The sequence below is a fragment of the Chiloscyllium punctatum genome, chromosome 46 (genome assembly GCF_047496795.1).
Source record: "Chiloscyllium punctatum isolate Juve2018m chromosome 46, sChiPun1.3, whole genome shotgun sequence".
Taxonomy (NCBI): domain Eukaryota; kingdom Metazoa; phylum Chordata; class Chondrichthyes; order Orectolobiformes; family Hemiscylliidae; genus Chiloscyllium; species Chiloscyllium punctatum.
The window spans coordinates 41,129,591-41,145,339 of record NC_092784.1 but is presented as its reverse complement, the minus strand read 5'-3'; the positions used below and the strand labels follow the sequence as shown (position 1 = coordinate 41,145,339).

The window sequence follows — 15,749 nt, the reverse complement described above, 5'->3', positions numbered from 1 at the left end:
TACATATATTTGGAAAGGCAAGGACTGATTAGGGATAGTCAACATGGCTTTGTACGTGGGAAATCATGTCTCACAAACTTGATTGAGTTTTTTGAAGAAGTAACAAAGAAGATTGATGAGGGAAGAATGGTGGACATGAGCTATTAGGTCTTCAATAAGGCGTTTGACAAGGTTCCTCATGGTAGACTGGTTAGCAAGTTTAGATCTCATAGAATACAGGGAGAACAGAGTGTTACAAGGGGACATAAATTTAAGGTGAAGGGTGGAAGGTATAGGGGAGATGTCAGGGGTGGGTTCTTTACCCAGAGAGTGGTGGGGGCATGGAATGCGCTGCCCGTGGGAGTGGTAGAGTCAGAATCATTGGTGACCTTTAAGCGGCATTTGGATAGGTACATGGATGGGTGCTTAATCTAGGTTAGAAGTTCGGCACAACATCGTGGGCCGAAGGGCCTGTTCTGTGCTGTATTGTTCTATGTTCTATGTTCTAACAAGCCATTTGGATGCAGAACTGGCTTGAAGGTAGAAGGCAGAGGTTGGTGGTGGAAAGTTACCTTTCAGACTGGAGGCCTGTGACCAGTGGAGTGCCAAAAGGATTGGTGATAGGTGGACAGAGTCTAAGGGGACCTTGATGAGGTTGGCCAATGGGCTCAGGAGTGGCAGATGGAGTTTAATTTTGATAAATGTGGGGTGCTACCTTTTGGAAAGGCAAATCAGAGCAGGACTTATACACTTAATGGTAAAGTCCTGGGGAGTGTTAATTGAACAAAGAGACCTTGAAGTGAAGGTTCATAGTTCCTTGAAAGTGGAGTTACAGGTAGATAGGATAGTGAAGAAGGCATTTGGTGTAATTTCCTTTATTGGTATAGGAGTTAAGACGTCATGTTGTAGTTGTACAGGACTCTTCTGGAATATTGTGTGCAATTCTGGTCTCCATCCTATTGCAAGAATGTTGTGAAACTTGAAAGGGTTCAGAAAAGATTTACAACGATGTTGCCAGGTTGGAGGATTTAAACTATAGGGAGAGGCTGAATAGGCTAGAGCTGTTTTCCCTTTGGAGTGTCGGAGACTAAGGGGTGATGTTATAGAGGTTTGTAAAATCATGAGGGGCATTATTAGGAAATTGACAATGTATTTTCCCTGGGGTGGGGGAGTCCAGAACGAGAGGGGCATAGGTTTAGGGTGAGAGGGAAAAAATTTAAAAGGGACTTAAGGGGCAATTTGAGCTGCAAGAGGAATTGGTGGAGGCTGTGCAATTACAACAGTTAAAAGGCATCTGGATGGGTAAATGAATAGGAAGGGTTTGGAGGGATATGGGCCAAGTGCTGGCAAATGGGATTAGATTGGGTTGGGATATCTGATCAGCATGGATGAGTTGGACCGAAGGGTCTGTTTCCGTGCTGTATAACTCTGTGATGCTATGACTCATTGGTTCGACCTCAGCTGGAATATCGCGTCCATTTGACCAAATGTAGTGTCAAGGAGCCTGAGCAAAACTGAAATTAATGGGAATCAGGAAGCAAATTCTCCTCTGGTTGGAATCAAACCTGGCACATAGGAAGATCGTAGTAGTTGTTGGAGGTCAGTCATCTCAGCTCCAGGATATCTCAGCAGGAGTTCCTCAGGGTAGTGTCCTAGACCCAACCATCTTCAGCTATTTCATCAGTGACCTTCCCTCCATCATCAGGTCAGAAGTGGGGATGTTCACCTTTGATTGTACAATGTTCAGCACCATTTACAACTCCTCAGATACTGAATCAGTCCATATTCAAATGCAGCAAGATCTGGACAATATCCAGTTTTGGCTAACAAATGGCATATGGCAATTGCACCATGCAAGTACCAGGCAATAACCATATTCAACAAGAGAATCTAACCATTGCCCCTTGGCATTCCATGGCATTCCATCACTGAATTCCCACTATCAACATCCTGCCATTGACCAGAAACTGAACTGAACCATCCATATATAACCATCCTTGGCTATAAAAGCAAGTCAGAAATTAGGAATCCTGTATCAAGTAACTTACCTTCTGACTCTCCAAAGCCTGTCACCATCTACAAGGCATGAGTCAGGAGTGTGATGGAATAATCCCTACCCGACTCAATGAGTGCAGCTCCAACAACAATCAAGAAGCTCGACATTATCCAGGACAATGCTTGTTTGGCACCACATCCTCAAAATTCACTCCCTCCACTGCTGATGTTCAATAAGAGTAGTGTGTGCCATTTACAAGATCCATTGCAGAAATTCACAAATGCTCCCAAGACAGCACCTTCCAAACCTATGACCATTACCATCTGAAAGGACAAGGGCAGCAGATACATGGGAATGCCATCGTCTGCAAGTTCCCTCCAAGCCACTCACCATTCCGACTTGGAAATATATTGCCTGGAGTGTTATTAGGTCAAAATGCTGGAACTCTCTCCTTAAGGCCATTGTGGGTCAACCTACAGAACATGGACTGCAGCGGCCCAAGAAGACAGCTCACCACCACCTTCTCAGAGGCAACTAGAGATAGGCAATAAATGTTGACACATACACAGCAATGCCCAAGTTGTATAAATAAATTTTTAAAAGTTCTAGTACCAAATGTCAGGATGCTGTCGGAAGATGCCGAGGAGATTGATTAGAATGTGAGTTGGGATAGAGGGTTTCAGCTATGGAGAGAGAATGGGGAAGATGGGATTGTCAGCATATGGAAGATTAAGGGAAGGTTTCGCAGAAGTATTGAATAATTATTAAATCAATTCTATTTATTAGATGGAATGAATGAAGTTATGTGTTGGCAAAACAGAGATTAGAGATTGAGTGCTGTGATGAGGAGGTTCTTTTTCACGCAGCAAATTCTTTTCATCTGGACCCCACTGTCTGAAGGGTTGGTAGACTGATTTGTAACTTTGCATGGAGAATTAGATAAAGACTTGAAGAACGACTATTGTAGGATAATGGAGAAAGCAAGAGATTCTGGGGCTGTTTCAGAAAGCCCATTCCAACATGATGGGCTGAGTAGACCCACTCTATGTATTGAACAGTCGAGTGCACACTGAAGAGTGCCCATCCTATTCTGTGAGAAAGTGAGGACTGCAGATGCTGGAGATCAGTTTCGAAAAGTGTGATGCTGGAAAAGCACAGCAGGTCAGGCAGCATCTGACGAGCAGGAGAATCGATGTTTCGGTCATAAGCCTTTCATCAGTATTCTACCCATCTATTCTGTGTCTGGCAGTGTAAGAGAAGCCAATAAGAACAGCTTCCTTGTTGAACATCTGGTAAAGGACCAGTCAACACTACTAGTCACTCCTTTAAGTCATTGGCTGCATGTGAACTGTTATTCACATGACTGCACTTTCTAAATTCCTCATTTAAGGGCAAGGGCAGTGGAGATCATCCCTGCCTACCTGTCCCCCTTCAAACCACACACCATTCCAATTTGAAACCATCTTGTCATTCCTTCACTGTCACTAGGTCAGGATCCTGAAATTCTGTCGGGGAGGCAGTGACAAAATCACTGGACTGATAATCCCGAACTTCAAGCTAATGTTCTGGGGACACGGTTTTGAATCCCAACATAGCAGATGGTGAAATTTGAATTTAAAAAGCAGAATCTAAAAAAACCTCCTCTCATGACAACCTTGAAACAATTGCTGTTAAAAATGAATCTGGTTTACTAATGCTCTTTAAGGAAGGAAATCTGCCTTCCTAACCCATTCTAAACTAGCACTGCTGCTTCACAGTGCCAGGGACCCAGGTTCGATTCCAGCCTCGGGCGACTGTCTGTGTGGAGTTTGCACATTCTCCCTGTGTCTGCGTGGGCTTCCTCTGGCTGCTTCAGTTTCCTCCCACAGTCCAAAGATGTGCAGGTCAGGTGAATTGGCCGTGCTAAATTGTCCATAGTTGTTAGGAGCATTAGTCAGAGGGGGATGGGTTACTCTTCTGAGGGTCGATGTGGACTTGTTGGGCCGAAGGGCCTGTTTCCACACTGTAGGGAATCTAATCTAATCTAAACTACATATGACTTCAGAGTCAGACCTTCTGGGCAATTAAGGGTGGACAATAAATTCTGGCCCAGCCAGTAATGGTCACATCCCATGAACAAATGGAAAACATCTCCCTATCTAACATCACTATGGGTGTACATAAATGAGGACTACAGCTGACTTACCACCACCTTCCCGAGGTCAGTTAGGGAAAGGCAATAACTGCTGACCTTGCCAGTGACACATTCAATGAAGGGAAATTGAAATCTAATACTGTGAGTCTCACTTAGCCCATTTCATGCATTCTCCCTCATTGTCTTCTGTTTGTAGTTGCTGGAAGATGCAGTTTATACCTTTCAGCACCTGCTAGTTTCTACACAACCAGCCACTGGGTTGTCTGCTGAAGTTAGCCAACGTCTCGACAACACACAAGTGCGTGTACTGAAGGTAGGTGCTGCTGAGCAAATGTGGTGTGCAACTGATAGTTGTACAGTGTGAGTAACTGGCTTAATATCTTTGAGACTGTGTGAACTGGAGGGAGTTGTAATCCCTATTGTTGTTTGTGAGTGGGACAACAGATATTCTCCAGTGTTCTGTTGCTCTTGCTTTTTAATGGTATTTTCCGTCTATTGTCAATATAGAGAGGTGAAGAGCACTGTTTAATAAAGTGCTCGGGGCACTTATAAAGGTGACATAGAAACATAGAAGATAAGAGCAGGAGGCAGCCATTTGGCCCTTCGAGCCTGCTCCACCATTCATCATGATCATGTCTGATCATCCAACTCAAAAGCCTAATCCTGCTTTCTCCCCATAACCTTTGATCCCATTCGCCCCAAGTGCTATATCTAGCTGCCTCTTGAATATATTAAGTGTTTTGGCATCAACTACTTCCTGTGGTAATAAATTCCACAGGCTGACCATTCTTTGGGCGAAGAAATGTCTCCTCATCCATCTTAAATGGTCCACTCTGAATCCTCAGACTGTGACCTCTGGTTCTAGACACACCCACCATCAGGAGCATCCTCCCTGCACCTACCATGTCTATCCCTGTTAGAATTTTATAAGTCTCCATGAGATCCCCCCTCACTCATCTGAAACTCCAGTGAAAGCAATCCTAACCCAGTCAATTAGCCATGCCATCCCAGAATCAGCCTAGTAAACCTTCCCTGCCCTTCCTTGAGACCAACAGCATCCTTCCTCAGAAAAAGCTGCACACAATACTCTTGGTGTGGCCCCACCAAGGCCCTGTATAACTGCAACAACACATCCCTGTTCCTGGACTCAAAACCTCTCAGAATGAAGGCCGATGTACCACTTGCCTTCTTTACCGCCTGCTGCACCTACCTGCATACCTTTAGTGATAGGTGCACAAGGACACCCAGGTCCCGCTGCACCCTCACCCTCCCAATTTACAGCCATTCAGGTAGTAACTTGCCTTCTTATTTTTGATTCCAAAGTGATAAACCTTGCATTTATCCAAATTATACTCATCTGCCATTGATTTGCCCACTCACCCAAACTGTCCAGATCATGCTGAAGGACCTCTGCATCCTCATCACAGTTCACCCTCCCAGCCAACTTGGTATCACCCATAGACTTTGAGATGTTATATTTTGTCCCTTCATCCAAATCATTAATATATATTGTGAATAGCTGGGGTCCCAGCACCGATCCCTGTGGCAACCCACTGGTTACTGCCTGCCAATTTGAAAAGGACCCATTAATTCCTAGTCTTTGTTTCCTCTCTGCCAACCAGTTTCCTATCCATATCAATACACTTTCCCCAATCCCATGTTCTTTAATCTTGCACAATAATCTCTTACGCAGGACTTTGTCAAATGCTTTCTGAAAGTTCGAAAGTACCACATCGACTGGCTCTCCCTTGTCAACTTTACTAGTTAAATCTTCATAGAACTTCAACAGATTTGTCAAGCATGATTTCACCTTCATAACTGCATGTGGACTCTGTCTGTCTCTGCCATTGCTTTCTAAATGCCCTGCTATAAAGTCCTTGATAATGGAGTTGAGAAATTTTCCCCACTACGATGTTAGGTTTGCTGGTCTATAATTCCCTGGTTTCTCTCTACCTCCATTTTTGAATATTGGAGTGACATTAGCTACCCTCCAGTCTGCAGGGACTCTTCCAGAGACTATAGAATCCTGGAAGATGACCACCAATGCATCCACTATTTCTCGAGCCACTTCCTTAAGTACTCTGGGATTATAGATTATCAGGCCCTGGGGATTTATCCACCTTCAATCCTTTCAATTTTCAAAACACCATTTTCTATTAATATTGATCTCCCTCAGTTCTTCCCTCTCAATAAATCTTGCATTCTCCAACATTTCTGGTATTTGATTTGTGCTGTCTTTTGTGAAGACAGAACCAAAGTATATATTCAGTGGCTAGCCATTTCTTTGACCCCTATTGTACATTCCCCTATTTCTGTCTGCATTTGTCTTCACTACTATCTATCTCTTCACTTACCTATAGAAACTCTTAGTGTCAGTCTTTGTGTTCCCTGCAAACTTTCTTTATTATGTACCTTCCCCTTCTTAATCAATTCCTTCATCCTTCTTTGATGAGTTCTAAACTGCTCCCAATATTTAGACCTATTATTTTTCTTGGCTAATCTGTATGATTCTTCCTTGGAATGGATACTGCCTTTAATTGCCTTTGTAATCCATGAATTGGCCCTCTAACCCATTTTGCTTTTGTGCCAGACAGGAATAAACAGGATAGACATTGGTATGGTTCATGTGATGCCTGTTGGAATGAGTCAGGCCTCTTTGACCGGTTGGTCCCACAGGGGCTGGAGTGAATGATCATTCCACAAGACCAAATTTTGGTTTAGAGTTTGTAACTCTTCTTTCGAGTTATGTTAGGTTCCAATGCCTTTCTATAGGACTGTCTCCTATTTATTTAATTTGCTTTGGTTTAATTGGTTAATCAAGATAGTATGAAGAGACACTGTTTACGGTTATGTCCGCACCAGGTTAGTCTCAGAGAGAGAGGACCCTGTGAGACTTTCTCCATTCAGTTAGTGCCACAGGGCCTAGGGCACATTATCAGCTCCCAAAATCACATTTTAATTTGATTAAGCAAGTTTCCTAGGGATTTTGTTTTGCCCTTCAAAGGATTATCCATTTCTAAGTTGGCTTTATTTGTCTTTTTGAGGATTAAAATAGTCTAAACAGGGTCAGAGAGTCCTGCAGCATAGAAACAGATTCTTTGGTCTAAATAAACTAGTCCCACCGACCTGCACTGGGCCCATATTCCTCCAAACATTCTTATTCATGTACTTATCTAAATGTCTCTTAAAACACTGTAGCTGTACCCATATCAACCAGTTCCTCTGGAAGTTCCTTCCAAACTCAAACCACACTCTGTTTCAAAAAATTACCCCCCGTGTCTTTCTTAAAATTACCTCCATGTCTTTCTTAAACTTTTCTCCTCTCATTTTAAAAATATGCGCCTTTGTCTTGAAATCCTCCACCCAAGGGAAAAGACAATTGCCACTCACTTTATCAATACCCCTCATGATTTTATAAACTTCCATAAGGTCACCCTCAACCTCTTACACTCTAGTCAAAAAGTCCCAGTTTATCTAATCTCAATCCTTTCATGCCTGGCAACATCCTGGTAAATCTCTGCTGAACCCCTTTCCGGTTTAATAGCAACACTTCCTGTAACAGGGCCACCAGAGCTGGACACAGTACTCCAGAAGAGGCCACATCAACATTGAGGGGATCTTGTGGCCAGTGGTAGTATCCCTGCCTTTGAGCCAGGAGGCCCAGATTCAAGTCCCATCTTTTCCAGAAGGTGACTGAACAGGTTGGTTAGGAAATTATATAAAGAGCGATTGTGTTTGTGAGGCTGCAGCCTCCCTTCCATTTTTTTTGGGAAGGATCTACATCTGAAATTTTATTTGCACTTTAACCCATGTTCAAGATCATTGGGCACCCAATTCAGACGGGATGGGCAGATTGGAGAGCTTCGTCATGGGTCTGATCATGGGCTCAGTCAAGGTGGTTATTAACAGGCCCAGGCAGTGGCCAAGGGGAGGTGCACATGGTACCTGATTAACTGCCCCTCTTCCATGGTTACATCTAGCCTGAATGTCCTTAGAGAGAGAGCACATCCTCTCAAAAGACAGAAAGAGAGACTGCTAGGACATTCTGACCAGTTAATAGGAGGCAGATAACTGTAAGGCTGTATTGCGCAGATAAACCAACCATCAAGGCAAGGATAAAAGCAGAATACTGCAGATTCTGGCAATTTGAAAGAAAGACAGGAAGTACTGGAGAAACTCAGTAGGTTTGGCAGTATCTGTGGAGACAGAACCAGAGCTAATTTTTTAAGACTGGTACGACTCAGAAAATTTGAGTCATTTTGGACTCTATGTTGACTCTATTTCTGTTGTCGTTTTATTAAGAAAAGGATTTGCATCTGGTTTTGTATTTCAGCATCGAAGATTGTGATCCAATTCTGATTGCTGGGATTGGTCAGTGATCACCTTGTTGTCTCTTCCTCTGTAGAAGTTTGACTCTGACAGTACCGCAGTCTGGAGGCAATTTGTTCGGGATTCTCTCCTCGAAATGTTTCTTCCATACGTGCTGAAGACAGTCGAGCCTATCTGCAAACCGGTGAGTAAGTGCCAGGCTTATAGTCCCTTGGCAGACCTTCCCAGCTGGGAGTCGCAAGCTGTTCTGTTGGGAGTGTCCAGGCAGCAGTGGCTGAGTCAGTGTCATCGGCTGTATGGCACTTTTTGATCATTGTTTTTTTAAAATAGAGGCTGTAGAGGCTGGGGCCTAATTAGTTGCTCCTTGAAGCTGAATTGTAGTTCTGCAAAACCCCTTGGAAATTTAAATGCATTTTACTCAAAAGCAGAGTGGATTAAACAGCTCCCCCACTCCCCTGTTGCCATTGGTCTCTCATCACAGCCCCTTCCCTTCCCTCAGAGGTATCTGACACCCTCCCCTACCCATGTCATCGTTGATCTTTCACACCCCAAGCCAATGTCAACCACAAATCCATTGTTGATTGTTGGAAAAACCCATCTGGTTCACTCATGTCTTTTAGGAAAGGAAACTGCCATCCTCGCCTGGTCTGGCCTACACGTAACCCCAGACCCACAGTGATGTAGCTGACTCATAACTGCCATCTAGGCAACAAGGGACAGGTAATAAATGCTGTCCTAACCAGTTATGTCTGCACCCTAAAATTTAATAAAAGTTGCCAAAAATTATTTATCTATAAAACCCACACGGACTTTCCCTGGCTCTTCTTGTCACCAGAACTGAGGAAAGGTCACTGGACCCAAAATGCTAACCATGATTTCTCTTCACTGATGCTGCCAGATCTGCTGAGCTTTTTCAGCTATGTGTTTTTGTTATTGATTTACAGCATCTGCAGTTCTTCTGTGTTTTTATTAAGTAGAATCGCTACAATGTGGAAACAGGCCATTCAGCCCATCAAGTCCATACTGACCCTTTGAAGAGCATCTGGCCCAGACTCAAACCCCACCCTATCCCTGTAAGCCTGTATTTCCCATGGCTAACTCACTTAGCCTGCACATCCCTGGGGCAACTTACCGTGGTTAATTCACCTAACCTGCACATCTTTGGACCATGAGAAGGAACTGGAGCACCCAGAGGAAACCCATGCAAACATGGGGAGGATGCTCAAACTCCACACAGAGAGTCGTCCAAGGCTGGAATCGAACCTGGGTCCCTAGCACCACGAGTCAGCAGTGCTAACCATTTGAGCCACCACACTGCCCAAGCACTTCTGAAGTGTACAAAACACCTTCAGTATTGCAGAGTGCCAGCCTTGATTGTTTTGTGTTCAGGTCTTTGAGTGGGATTTGAACACAGAACTGTGTCACCCAGGGATATGATTAGTATCCACTGAGCCACAGGTGACACATGGGTGGACAATACCAACAATAGCTGCCCACTGGGCAGCGATATAGTGCCACTATATGCCAAACAAGACATGGCAGCCCTCGCCCCACTCCTACAAGGTGGCACTGTGGCTCTAAATGGAAGACCTCCTGGGTGGTTGAGGGTATGAGGGGCATGGCTGTGAAGAATGATTCACTTTGTGCAAACTTCCTTACAGGAGCTCCCCATGTATGAAGGGTGCCTGTGCACTGACGATGATGATGGACTGATACAAATTGAAAGCACCTACAACGAGCTTGTCCTCCATATTGTGTCAGAGGAGATTAATAAAGGTATGTTGTTTATGTCACAGAGTTGAATAAAAGCAAAGCTGATTTAATATCCATGGAACAACTTCAATCAATAAATATTTATTATTGCGTTAACTTTCTGGTGCCTGGTATTGTTGAATGTTGTGTAACGATGTGTTTGTACCTTTAGGGGGCATATCTTGAACTGTTGTCAATTGTTACCACTGAATAGAATAGATTGTAATAGCCCCATGACTCCCCACTCAGAATACAGCAGCAGCTCCATGCATCTGGATGGGTATATGAATAGGAAGGGTTTAGAAGGATATGGGCCAAATGCTGCCAAATGGGACTAGATTAATTTAGGATATCTGGTCAGCATGGACAAGTGGGACTGAAGGGTCTGTTACCTTGCTGTACAGCTCTTTGATTCTACTTCTCACCATAGCAAATGTGCCCACCTGGTCTCCCATACAATATATATTGCATGTACTGTATATCACAGAATTGTTACAGTGCGACTTCAGGTGGTATCAAGCCTGGGTCCCTGACACAGTGAGGAATCTGTCCTAACCACTGAGCCACCATGCCCCTCCATGACACACCTTCCATGTGCTGAGGCGAGACTTGAACCTGGAGCTTCTGAGCGGTAGGGATCCTACACAAGACCTTCTCCCAGAGGCAAATCATAGAATCCCTATAGTGTGGAAAAACGCCATTTGGCCCATCAAGTATGCACTGACCCTCCAAACAGCATCCTACTCTGGCCTAACTCCCTCCCCTATCCCTGTAACCCTGCATTTCCCATGGCTAATCCACCTAACCTGCACATTGGTGGGCACTATCGGGCAATTTAGCACAACCAATCCACCTAACTTGGAGTGTAGTGTGTGAGCAAGGGAAAGGAGATAGGTAAAGAAAGAACAGGCACGATTTTAGTGCCAGTGTGGAATGGAAACAGAGGTGGGCAGGTGTGAATAATCCTGGTAGTGGGTATGGAGGTGGGCAGACGTAGATAATCCTGGCAGTGAGTACAGAGATGAGCAGATGTGGATAATCCTGGTTGTGGGTATGGTAGTGGGAAAGTGTGGATAATCCTGACTGGCATGCTGGTACCCTGCCACAGCCTCAGCTATTTTCACGAAGGCTGGGTCTTGGTGGAACAAGCACTCACCTACAAGTGGCAGGGCGGTGTGTTAAACATTGAAGATGCCAATTAAAGATGTTGATCAGAGGCACTGCGTACCTGGGATCACGAGGAAACAGGCCCACAACCACTTATTGGATATTGCTGCAGGCTACCTTCCCAAGAAGGGGCTCACCATCCTGGCAGTTATGACTAACTCCCTCTTTCAATTTTGCAAAAGGGGGCGCATCTGGATGAAAACCCATGCCCTCCCCGTTCTTATCCACGATGGCAGGTTTCAGCTTTTACCAAATGGCCATCTGGCTTCAAAAACTAAGCACCTAACATCTTTCATTGGATGGCAAGGAGGTGACACCTGGCCACAAATTCACCAATCTGCCGACATCCTCTCAGCTGATAATCACCAACATGCTGAAGAGGCTGGACCCAAATCTGATTTCAACTTAAAGTCCCAATCCCCAGCGGGGAAGTCTGGCCCTGGATCTGAGCAAAAAAAAAATGGAGGAGACCATCCACCATTGACCACACTTGGCATACAGAGGAGAAAGAAGGCACATAAGGGGAAAGGAGGGATGCTTAGAGTCATAAAATCATTGAATCCCTACAGTGTGGAAACAGGCCCTTCAGCCCAACAAGCCCACACCAACCCTTCAAAGAGCAACCCATCCCTCTCACCTTATTATACTATATTCACCTTTATAATGCACCTAGCCTACATATCCCTGAATACTTTGGGCAACTTAGCATGGCCAATTCACCTAACCTGAACATCTTTGGATTGTGGGAGGAAACCAGAGCATCTGGAGGAACCCAGGTCCCTAGGGCTGTGAGGCAGCAGTGCTAACCACTGAGCAACCATCCCACCCCCTCTGTAGAGATGTACAGTACAGAAACAGATCCAACTCGCCTATGCTAACCAGATAATCTAATGTTTCAGCATCTGGCCCTCTAAACCCTTCCCAAACATATACCCATCCAGATGCATCTTAAATGTTGTAATTGTTTCAGCATCCACCACTTCCTCTAGCAGCTTGTTCCATAAACACACCATCCTTTGCATGAAAACATTGCCACTTAGGCCCCTTTTTAATGTTTTCCCTTTCCGCCTTAAACATCTAGTTTTAGACTCCCCTAACATGGGAAAGAGACATTAGTTATTCATCCTATCCATGCTCTTCATGTTTTTATAAACCTTTATATGGTCTCCTCAGCCTCCAACGCTCCAGGGAAAATAGCCCCAGCCTATTCAGCCTCTCCCTATAGCTCAAACCCTCCAACCCTGGCAACATCCTTGTAAATCTTTTTCTGAACATTTTCAAGTTTCACAACATCTTTCCCATAGCAGGGAGATCAGAACTGAACACAGGATTGAATGTTTATCTCTCATGAACTCCATATTAATTCCATGACGTACCTCACCTGATTAAGAATACTATGTCTAGTTTGCTTATGTTCATCAATCTAAAACCTATTTACCATTTCCCTCTCATTCGATATCTTTCTTTTGCAGCTATGAAGGAGACTTCCACTCAGCCAAGCTACAGCTTGTACAATGAAAGTATGGGTGGTCTTTGGAACAATGAAGCCCAACTGGACATTGCTGAGGATCCCAGGACATCTCTGGCCAAAGCCACCATCCCAGCAAGTCCTGAGGAATCACCAGAGCCAGCCTCAGCAGTGGGATTGCTTACAGCCTTGGAAAACAGCAAGTTGAGTGAGGTGCAGGATGAATGGCAGTGTCTGCAAAAGGATTGGGATGTTGCCAATCAGGCTTTGGATGAGAGCAAATCAGCTGAATAGACAATGAAGATCCATCGAGACCTACAGCTCAATCCTATGAGCCAGAAATTGGTGACATGAAGGATATTGTGTAGTAACTGATGGTGGCGGACTCCCAACATCTCATAGATAATTATAACCCTGTATCAGATTAAATGGATCGGCTGGGACAGGAGGGCTGAGAAGGTCAAAGGTAAAGTGGGGAACCTGTCCCATAAGAATTAGGAGCAGGAGGCGGCCATTTGGCCCCTCAAACTCTGTGCAACATCTAATTGCAGACTCCACTTTCCTACTGACCCCATACAGAGGCCATGTAGGGTAAAGGTAACATTTGGAAGTAATGTCCCTTATGTTATTAGATAATTATGATGATAAATTATAGTGTTTGTCCTGTTGCAATTTATTTTTAATTTATACAATTAATTTAATAATATATTCTGGGGCATAGATTTCAGGTTTTGGGGAAACAGCTGTGGGGCGGTCGAGAGGAAGAATACTTTTCAGCAGTAACTGATAACAATATGGACTTTATTGCCCCTAAGGCTGGTACAAGTGGAGACAACAAATGATTTCAAAAGAAAATCAGATGGACACTTGGGGTAATAAACTTAGAGTGGGATAGAGTGGGAGAAGTGGACTTATTGGATCACTCTGTAGGGGGTGAACATCGACTCAATGGGCCAAAGGCCTCCTTCTTAGAATTAGCTTTAATGTCATATGTACTTCCATGCGCATAGTGAAAAGTTTACAAACCGTCACTTATGACACCATCTTAATTACCTAGGTACAGATTCTTAAGTACAAATTCTTAGGGAAAACATGAGAAAAATAAAGAAATAAGAAGTCCAACAATGAATTAGAAAAACAGCAAAATAAGAGTTCAGAATAACAGCCCATCCAACCCAGACAATGCCTTGCTTCACCTCAAGGCCAGGAGTTTGAGTCAACACTGAGACCGAGGTTAAGTCCCTATGCTGAGGGCAGGTGGTCAAGTCCACGCTGAGGCCAGGAGTTTGAATCCATGCTGAGGATGGGAGTCTGAGTCCATGCTGAGGCCAGGAGTTCAAGTCTACCCTGAGGTTGGGAGTCCGTGCTGAGGCTGGGAGTCTGAGTCCACATTGAGGCCGGGAGTCGGAGTCCATGAGAAGATTGGGAGGCCTATCTGAGGCAGTGAGTCCAAAAGTCTGTGACTTAAATGTTATTTGGTTAAAGTTAAATAGGTTTTGGCATTGCACCTAAGACATTTGAAAATTAATTGCAACCAAAAGTTGATGTGTTGTGTCAAGTAGCAAGAATTAGTTTCAATGAGCAGTGTTGGAAACATAACTGGGGCAAGTTGTGCATAGACACATAGACACACAGACAGACACACAGACAGACACACACACACACCAGTGACAACAAGGTGCACTGATTACTCACTCAGCATTCAATAGTCAGCTGTAGTTCTCATTGTGTTTCAGGTGTCTGGTTCCTTGGAATGGATCTTTTCTTTTTAAACAAGCTGTTCACAGCTTGGGGACAGATGGGCCTTCTGAATATGATCACATTGTCGTTGATCACTCAATATCCTTATCCAGTCGAGCGTTAAGCTATACAATCCTTTTGTTAAGGAAATTAAAAGGGAGTTTGACCTTGAGAAATATGAGCTTGTTGCAGAAAGAGCGCTCCTGAGAGACTTGTCAAATCACAACTAAGTCAGTTCAAATACTGTACATCTTTTGGAGGCACTAATGACAAGCAATTTTAGCTGAAGGCACAGCACTTTTAATGCTTAACTGAACTTTCTGTGCAGAGTAATAAAAACCATGTGTACAGTCCTCACTGACTCATGCTTAAGTCACAAATAAATGCTCTGGCTCCTGCAGCCTATAAAACCTCATTGTTCTATTTATTATGAGAATATTAGCTGTGGCTTAATGGATAGCACATAGTTGTTCTATTAGTAGACCAATAACCCCATTGTGTAACTGAGGACTTCAGCTTCACTTAATTACACCTGAAGTTTCATAGTCAGTACTGTTGACAATGAAACTCCTTTTTTTAATATTTCATAAATAATTCCAGTTCATCTGCTCTTTACACAAGGTAGGCCTGGGTAGGACTGACCTTACCTAATCAAAGACAATGATGTGAGGCCTACATCCCTGAGGCTCCCTGCCTTCATTCCTGATGAAGGGCTTTTGCCCAAAATATTGATTTTCCTGCTCCTTGGATGCTGCGCTTTTCTAGTACCAATCTAATCTAGACTCTGATTTCCAACATCTGCAGTACCCACTTCTGTTACATCATTGAGGTTGACTTTTGACTCTGAAATGGCCTATGGAACCCCTACATAAACCATTTGTAATAATTGGGACCAGGTGGATCTTATTGACTATGAGATTCTTGATTGGGGCTATTAACCTGGACCGATCAGGGAACCCTGGCAGACAAGCAGGAGGCTGGAAGAACACAGTAAGCCAGGCAGCATCAGTATGTGGAGATGTCAACATTTCCAGTGTAACCCTTCTTTAGGACTGGTGATGGGTGTAAGAAGAGATTGGGGGGGTGAAGGGCTGATTGGCGATGTAGTGATAGGTGAACACAGATAGAAGGTACAGTTTAGTTGGTTGATGGGAGGAATGAATCTGGTTGGTAGCTGGAAGGAA

The 15,749-nt window shown here is 44.1% G+C and overlaps 1 protein-coding gene across 1 annotated transcript in view; it reads left to right on the top strand.

Moving 5' to 3' along the window:
* Positions 1-14,975, top strand: part of LOC140467974 (protein Niban 1-like) — a 61,846-nt gene extending 46,871 nt beyond the window's left edge. The window contains exons 11-14 of the mRNA XM_072564073.1: positions 4,306-4,422; positions 8,515-8,622; positions 10,100-10,214; positions 12,830-14,975. Of these exons, the coding sequence (XP_072420174.1) occupies positions 4,306-4,422; positions 8,515-8,622; positions 10,100-10,214; positions 12,830-13,119 (630 nt within the window). The 3' untranslated portion in view covers positions 13,120-14,975. The remainder of the gene's footprint in view (positions 1-4,305; positions 4,423-8,514; positions 8,623-10,099; positions 10,215-12,829) is intronic.
* Positions 14,976-15,749: the final 774 nt, after the last annotated feature.